The 8,957-nt window shown below is 38.7% G+C and overlaps 1 protein-coding gene across 3 annotated transcripts in view; it reads left to right on the top strand.

Annotated features, from left to right (window-relative positions):
* Window positions 1-8,957, top strand: part of LOC106530979 (bromodomain-containing protein 1) — a 29,730-nt gene that overhangs the window by 4,583 nt on the left and 16,190 nt on the right. For all 3 annotated transcript variants that reach the window (XM_014026716.1, XM_014026717.1, XM_014026718.1), the window contains exons 5-8: window positions 1,890-2,018; window positions 2,489-2,801; window positions 4,407-5,144; window positions 5,254-5,380. In XM_014026716.1, coding sequence (XP_013882170.1) covers window positions 1,890-2,018; window positions 2,489-2,801; window positions 4,407-5,144; window positions 5,254-5,380 — 1,307 coding nt within the window. The remainder of the gene's footprint in view (window positions 1-1,889; window positions 2,019-2,488; window positions 2,802-4,406; window positions 5,145-5,253; window positions 5,381-8,957) is intronic.

Raw genomic sequence — 8,957 nt, forward strand, 5'->3', positions numbered from 1 at the left:
GTTAATTTGTTTTTTGTCATTTTGAATACACAAAATACTTTTTTGGGGCCAGCACTGATTGGCCAAGCAATCTCACGTGATCCTCTGCAGCAAGTGATGGCCAAGCGGGGCGTGTCATCACAACTTTACACAAGTGTGTCTTTACCTCCATGGCAGAGGCTCCGCCGAACCCCTGAGACCAGCTCATCGAACCCAGGTTAAGAACCACTGGGCTAAAAGAATTGACAAAACACACTGTGCCTTTAATCCACCCTGAACAGGGAAATGTAAAACTAACATTTAAACACAGGGTAACATTAAGATTTGCTCAAAAACAAACTATAAACATGACCTGAGAGGGGTGAACATACCAATGAGTTCTGGAACTGTTTGTTTACATTCCCTGTGGTTCTATCTGAGCTGGGCTGATTTAACATCAGTTACTGTTCACTGGCCGGGTTACATCACACAGATGAGATTAACTTCATGTTAGTTGTTTGTAGTGACTAACCTTTTTTTGTTTTGTTTTGTGCTTTCACACAGAGTTAAACTCTACAACAAGAAGCTAACATTAGCTAAAGTTAGCTTACCTTTCTCTATCATGCTGCTCTCTCGTCTTTAGCGTAAAACTGCTGGACATTATTATCGTTGTATCGCAAATAAAACTAAATTAGATTCTTGAATTTAATTATGATGTCACCACATGGAGAAGGCTCTGGGCCGGGTTTAGAGTAGGACAAGCTGAGAGCAGCGACGCCATCTGCTGGATGAAGTCCAAACTACACCGAAATAAGGTTTAAACAGATGTTTTCATTTAATTGAATGGAAGAAATTTTAATCTAATAAACCATAATTCGACCTCATTCCTAGTGATGAACAAATACTGTCAGAGAAATGTTAAAAAAATAGGTTAAGACTTTGACACATGAATTCCTTGTTGGAAATGGCCTCTCTCAGCAGAAAAATGATCCACGTGGTGACAAACACAGAAATCAAACAGAAAACTTTGTGAATTTTTGCTGAGTTTTATGATTTAGGATCCTGATCTTTAAAGCATGAATAGTGCCATAGCAGTATGTTTAATGCCAGTTTTTAATGTCAATATTTTAGTTCATTTATTGGGATGTTTCACCACAGCAGCACTAACTAAAAACATGTTCAGACTGCTGTATCAGCTGTAATCTTCATTTCAGATTAAACAAAAACTTTGTTCTTCATTTAATCCTACCTGAGAAAACTCAGCTCAGTTAAATGTTGCTAATCTGGCTTCATGTCTGGAGCTGAAGTTCTTAAACAACAAAAATAATTTATAAACATATTTCATGTTTTGGTCCAAATTTTGTTACAGTTTTTTTGTTGTTGTGAAATTTAAACCCAGTAAAATCTGTCTTGTGTTTGCTATCATTAAATCTGTTTATAGTTGAATCTGCTGATATTTTAAAATGAATTAAATGTTATCGTTTTGTTGAAAACTAATCAGTTTCACTTCATAATGTAAATTTGTAGATGCAGATTCAAAACTGTAAAATGAGTTTTTCATATTGTTTTTTTATTTGCCAGGATTTGTAAGCGAAACTTTTATTTGACCAATAATACATTTAATATATCAGAAAATATTCAGTCAGATAAACTGATTTTGATTTAATCATTGGTGTGGTGTGGAGCTGTTTAGAACAAAATCAGCATTTAGTAACAAATTGGTTATTCAAGGTAAATTATTATAGATTTCCACAGAATATTAACTGTTTTGCACTGATAATTTTTTGCAGCAGGTAAAAAAATTGTAAACACTTGTAGCCTTTGGCAGCTTCTTAAAGTGACTTAAATGGGTTATGTTGAAATCAGTGAACACTGTTTTACACATGCAGAGCTGCTTTACTTCTGTTGAGTCTTCAGTCTTCTCTCCTCAGTTAAAGCTGCAACAGTCGGTTCTGGAGGTCCAGCTGAGCCCCTTCAGCATCCTGCTGAGGTCTGTGCTCAGTCAGCTGCAGGCCAAGGACCAGTACAGCATCTTTGCTCAGCCTGTCAGCATCAAGGAGGTTTGTTACTGGAACCAGTTTCAACTTCAGTTCTTTTTTTATTTCATTGTTTGAGATTTTAGGGTTTTATTTTTGTATGTTTGTTTTTTTTTTTTTGTTTATTTGACTGCTGTCTATGAAATAAATAGCCCTAAGTAGATAATACAGATTCTTGAACTTAATTTATTGCCATGGAGTTTCAAGTAGTTTGTGGCTAATTTACTGAAAAGGAAACATGATTATCACCTAGCTTTAGCACAAAAGAAACCTTCACAGAGCAGCCTGAGTCATGACAGTAAGACATGTCTTCACCATGAATTTTTGAAAGTAGTGTACAGTATTTAAAGAAGTTTCAAAATTCTTTTAGATTTTAGTTTTTTTCTGCAGCATGCCCTTTTTCCTGTAAATAAAAACATAATAAAGCCTCATTCCTTCTTCTCAGTCTACAGCTCACATTTGTCTTGGTTGCCCACCCTCCACCCCCACTGCAGGTCCCTGACTACATGGAGCACATCAAGGAGCCCATGGACTTCTCTACCATGAGGAAACGAATCGACGCTCACGATTACAGGAGCTTAGACGAGTTTGAGGCAGACTTCAACCTCATAATCACCAACTGCATGAAATACAACGCTAAGGACACATTCTTCTACAAAGCCGGTCAGCGGATGCAGGACCACGGAGGAGTCATCCTCAGACGAGCACGCAAAGAGGTTGAGAGGATCGGCTTTGACTTCCCCAGCTGCTTGCACTTGCCTGAAGCCCCCAAACTGGAGCCACCACCTCTCTTCTCCTGGGAAGATGGTAAGTAGATGTTTAACAGTTGATACGTTTATAGATACTGCTCTGACAGAGGAGTGAAACACGCCACTGGATAATCAGCTTATGAGGGTCAGAACAAAAATCTTAAAACTGATGTTTTCAGGCTCCCAAACATCTATTTGAAATGTTTTCTTTCTAAAAGAAAAAAAAAATCCACACTTTATTCAACTCACTGGTTCTTTTTTCCAAATCTTTCCACATTGTGCCTTTTTTACACCTCAATGCTGTTTTTGTATCTATGAAAGTGAAATATGTTGCAGTCTGTAATGGAAGAAAGTTTTTTTTTCCTGCAGGTCAAAGTATTTTAAGTAAAGAGGAGTATACAATGTAGGGATGGCGTGATTTATGATTCAATCGTCTATCTGCGATTGAAGGGTTGGAATGTGATTTGATTTTTTTAAGGGCGATCTTTATTAATTAATTAAATGTTGTGCCAGGGATGTAAAATAAATTTTAAATGTGCCCTTCTCTGTAAATTAAAATGTTTTAATCATCATCATTATGATCTGTGCAAATGAGGGAATAAAATAAGAGTGCTGCGTCTCTTTTTTTCTTTTCTTTTTTTTTCTCTGAGTCGGAGCAAACATGTGCATGCAACATGTCTCTTCACTTCTCTCTCCTCGTCATAGTGCTATATTATAACATTTAGTTACAAAACCAATAATCCATGACAAGCATACATTTGAACAAGTAACTTTAACCAGTTCCAAACCGCCGAATAACCACAGAATTTACAAGCAACTTTAGGAGAAAAGTAGCCGTCGCTTATAATGAGCAGATCTGCTTGCTTTTATTTTTTTCTTCTTTTTTTTTTTTATCAACGTAACTACGCATGCCTTATCAGCCGATTGGATCGTCTATCGGCGATAGCCAGTGACCATGATTTATGATCTGATAAAGGGGACGATTTCCCATCCCTAATACAATGACCTTGGTAAAGGTATACAGTTAGTGCTCTCTAATAAAGTGTTAAAGTTTTGAGGAGACTTTAGTCTGAGCCATTTAAATTCTCAAGACTGATATTTTTATTTAAAAATATATAGCACATATTTTTTATTTATTGTAGTACATTTATCACAATACAGTTACCTCTCAGTATAGTTCTAAATATAATCAGGCTCAGGACAAAATACCCTCAACACTTTGTTGTATCTAAAGCACTTGGTAGAATTAAATTTTGCAGATATTTATGATAAACACCTGAAGCTGACTCTCAGAGAGAGAACTTTGATTCTGGGGGAAAAACAAAGTCTCATCTTTGTTATAATCTGAGGCATATAAATGTTTGTCTTTTATGCTATTATAACGTTAATGTTGTTTAATTAAAAGAACAAAAGTGAACCAAAATGAAAATAGGTTGTGTTGAACAACCTAAAAGCCCTCATGTTGACCCCTGTGAACCAAATTGTACCTGGTCTCGTCCCCAGCATTTGAACTGTAGCAAAGAATAAAGTAAGTCCTTTAATTTCACACAGACATTTATAAAGTTGTTAACAGATGAAGTCAGTTGCATCATTAGTTCAAACAGAGATGCTGAAACTCCGACGTAGAGGTACGCCTGTAATTCCATTTTTGTTTCTTTCTCAGTGGACCACCTGCTGACCCCCTCCTACCGTCAGCTGACCCCGCTGAAGGATCAGCTGAAGGAGCTCCTGGAGAAGCTGGACCTGAGCACTGCCATGAAGAACAGCCCATCCCGCAGTAAGAGGCTCAAACTGCTCAAAAAAACTATAATGGAAGTTCGCAGTGAGATGAGCTTGAAGAATTCTCTCCCACCACCTCCACCACCCATCACCTTGGATCTTGTCCCAACTCCCACTCAGTTGGAGGAGAACCCACCACCAGAAGCCCCAGCGCACCCTCTACCTCCACCAACATTAGAGCTGTTAACCTCACCATTTCAGCCCGAAACCTCACCCAGCAACTCAGAACCACCCTCCCTCAAGCCCTTCACTCCCCTTTCAGACGGGACTCCCATTGAGCTGTCTGAAAACACAAACACGTCTACCTCAGTGCCCGCAAACATTTGCAACGGGTACATTCCAGACCAGCTTCTTTTCAATGGCGACATTCACGTGGAAGCATCTAGAACCTGCAATCGACGGACCAACATCCTCTTCCGTAAGTCCAAGAGTGCCAGTCCACAGAAACCACCTAAGGGCCAAGAGGTGTCAGCTGTGGCACAACCATCCCTGGGCGCCAAAACCTTCCTGTCAGTGGTGATCCCTCGACTGGAGACGCTCCTCCTGCCGAAGAAAAGAACTCGCTGCAGCAGCGCAGACAGTGAGGAAGATGGGGAGACACCAATCAAACGTCTTGGCACAGGTGCACACTTTAAAACACTTTTAGAAAAACATAACCCAGCTGTAATGAATTTACCTTGTTTTACATGCACAGTGAGTGACACATGCCCTGTGTTTTGTTGTCTTGTCAGAAGTAACAAATGGTTTTGTGATGGAGGAGAAGATGGTTTCCCAGTCGCCTCGGCTGCTGGAGCCGCGTCGCCGATGTGCCTCAGAGTCCAGCATTTCTTCCAGCGGCAGCATCTTCTGTGGAACAGGGTGACTGAACCTTTTTGGTTTTTTTTCTTCAAGTTGAACACTGACATCATGACACCTAAAATTAAAACCATATGTAGAAATGACATCTGCCTAAAATACAACACAAAAACATGGCTATAATCAGCATATAAAATGTTTGGTCAGGTTCTCAGGGGAGAACCTAGGGTTGTTTCGTGGTCCTTATATTTTCCTGAACTCATTTAAGACATTTATCTAGAGGGGCAGTGTTGCCAGGTGTACAATAATTATCGTATTTGTACCATAATTTTGCCCTCTGTAAGATGTACGATCAATAATCCCAAAAATCCCATAATGTACGATAATTTGACCGCTCCAATGTGTGACGTAATTGACCTGACACGCTGCTCGCTGACATAAGAGGTGGCGGGCTGTGGAACACAGCGGTGCTGATTTAGCGACTTCCTCGCTATATTTACAGACTTTTCAGACCCTCTAGAGACTGTTACTCAGAAAAGTGACTAGTGAAAATCTAGTGACACTTTTTCTGGCGTTATTAAGACTTTGAGAGACTCTGCCGTGAACACATTTCTCCACTGTGCTGCTGAGAGCTCCTCCTCCCCGGTCCCAGAGCACCGACAGGAGGCTTCTTCATGCTGCGTCTCTCCCTGCTGCAGGTAGATCTCCATCCCATCCAGACATGAAAGGAATACTGCTGCTGCGACTGATCCATGATGGGATGTTAATAAAAACACTTCTATGGCTAAAAATAGATCATAGATCCCTTTGCCGGTCCCTAGCCAACAGAAAGGAAGGTTTGAGCTGTGACAGTAAAATTATATAAATATAAATAACAAAGGAGCAACAGAAACTTCTTTTTGTTCTCTTGACATAGCCTACTACTGTCTCTAAAGAGAAGACTGGCTGCCACGACACAGTCGTTTTTAACCCTTTTAAAACTCTACTTCCTACCAGCTGGTCAAAGAATCAAACGTCCAATGAGACACAAAAAGGATGATTCATATATTGAGTTGAATGTAGAATCTGTCTCTAAAATAGATATGAAAGTGTTTATTTATGATGTTTAAAATATGTTTAACAACATGCAAATACACCAGAATGCAGGAAACAGCACCTATTTCATTCAAAGTTTTCTGGGGGAGAACACCCCCTCCCACATTGGGGTTATGATGGCAACTAGTAGCAGCAAAGATAAATATAATAGTACTTATGTGAAAGAAATAATAACTGTAAAATCAAAAAGAAAAGGTGGGACTGAGAAGGTGAGGGGTATAAGCAACATTTACATTTAATGAACATCCAGGTGTCATCCAGAAGATATTTTTAAAAGAAAAAAAAAAAACAGATTTTGGAGGCTTGCAGATTAAATTTGCTCAGTATGTACTCAATTTATTTCTTGACTAATCAAAAGTACAATAAGCTGCAATGATTTGTTCTTTGCCTGATTTAATTTTAACTTTGCCTATAATTTACATTTTATTCTAGTCATTTTATCTAACATTTCTTTTTATATGCAGCATTTCCCCAGACTCCATGTTTTGTTCTTGTTTACAACAAAGCTTTTGTAAAAGAAAAAAAAAACAGACACCCAACAGTGTTTTTTAACTTTATTATAAACAAAAGAATGTGCAGTTTGTTGAATACAGAGCACATTGTGAGCTGAGCAGGATGTAAATTTGAGCCTCTCTACAATGTAACTTGGGTGTGTACGTTAATTTTCCTCAAAATACGATAATTATGAGCTGCTGATACGATAATTCAACATTTCCCATCTGACCCCTGTAGAGGGGTGTCAGGACATGTTAACATCACCCTGTTCTGTTTTATGACACCTTCTATCAGCTGGTAATGTCTCAGGATGTCATGCCAATCTTCAATCCACCGAGAGTTTTTATTTTATTTTTTTACTCTGCATAAACTTTGTAAACTATGGTACTTAAGTAGCCAAGGGGCTGGCCCTTGGGCATTTATCACATAAATATCTCAAACATTTCATGGTTAAAGGTCTTTTGGATTACACATGCCCCTCAGATGGACAGCTCCTGTAGTTTGGCCTTCTGGATATTTGGTCTTGGCTTAACCAGCTTTTACACACTTCGGTCTAAGCAGTAAATATCTGTCTTTTGCACAAAATATCTTAAAACTACAAATGTTTTATCTGTTAGACTGATAAAAAAAAAGACTATTTCATTCCAAAATATTATATTGTTTAGATGGTTTCAGCCTGTGTAATCATTTTAAATGATTTATTCTTCATATTTGATAATTTATTGAACTACATTTATCCCAGAGCAGTTGTGTGACAGTATGGTTCTAAATATAATCATAGTACATCAAGAACCTTGTTTCTATAAAATTGTGAAGAGTGAAATTTGTGGCTCTTTATGATAAATTAGAAGAACATTTGAAACTCTTTCACCTAGAGAACATGGCAAGTTTTGTTTTTTTTGACACAGGGTGACATTAAATAGTGAGTCATGTTGCAAACAAATGTTCTGTTAGAGTTAATATGGTTTAATTAGAAGAGCTCAAACAGTGAATCACAGAAAGACTCGGCCTGTGCGCGCAGCGGCGCTCTTTCATTGCAGCATTCTCTCATGAGGAGAGAGGAGTTTAGTCACTCATACAAAGTTGGACAGATCTGTTCGATAACGACACTTTGAACACATAAATATTTAATATAAAGTCAGGTTTTAGAGACCAAAGCCTCTGGTAGCTCAGGAGTGAAGTGCAGAAGGAGATGTCTGCTCACGGACTGACCACTGCAGCTACTGCTTTAAGCTGCAGTTTGTCTCCCACTGAAAGTCCCGCTCCGCTCTGCTGATTGGATAAAACGGTTCTGGGGTTCGTCTGATTCGTTGAAAGCTGTGTCCATTTAATCCTGATAGAGCAGGGTCCTGCCACCCTCCTCGAACAACAACCGGTGCGATTGGATTTTTTTTAAAGAATAAATTTATATTTGTGATCTGATTTGTATGTATGTATGTGGTATGCAATTTGTATGTGTATATGTTTACATGTATATACAGTATAGGCACATTATTTCATTGCCCACTTCTGTACACTACATGTACTCATCTCAGATCGCTCCTGTGTTTGACTTATTCTTAGTACACTTTTGAAAGCCAATAGTAATATTCAGAGCAGTTTTGACATAATTATTATGTCTGAAAACCAGGTCAGAGTTGCACTTTTAAAGGGAAAATATCATGTAAAATCAACTTTTTTGAGTTTTATATCATGTTAAAATGTTACACTCTCATAAAAAACATGCCCAAAGCCTTGCTCTGACTCATTCATGCATGTTTGAGAAATCCTGCAGTGTTTTTAGGAAGCCATGCTGAGGAGCAAAACAACAGGTGGGGACCAGAAACGCCCTTTGGGGTCCAGGAATGCCTCTGGGATGTGTCTTTAAGCCGAGCTAACACACACACCCACACACACACACACACACACAAACACAAACAAAAACAAACAAACACGCCCTGCCCATGACTCCTGCAGGCTCTTGGGTGAAACTGAAAGTGAGAATTAAACTGTCTTCTGAGCTCCTAACACTACTTCTCACTCAGTGAAGCTCTTTTCAGATTCAAAATAC

Source organism: Austrofundulus limnaeus, unplaced genomic scaffold, assembly GCF_001266775.1.
Source record: "Austrofundulus limnaeus strain Quisiro unplaced genomic scaffold, Austrofundulus_limnaeus-1.0 Scaffold584, whole genome shotgun sequence".
Taxonomy (NCBI): Eukaryota; Metazoa; Chordata; class Actinopteri; order Cyprinodontiformes; family Rivulidae; genus Austrofundulus; species Austrofundulus limnaeus.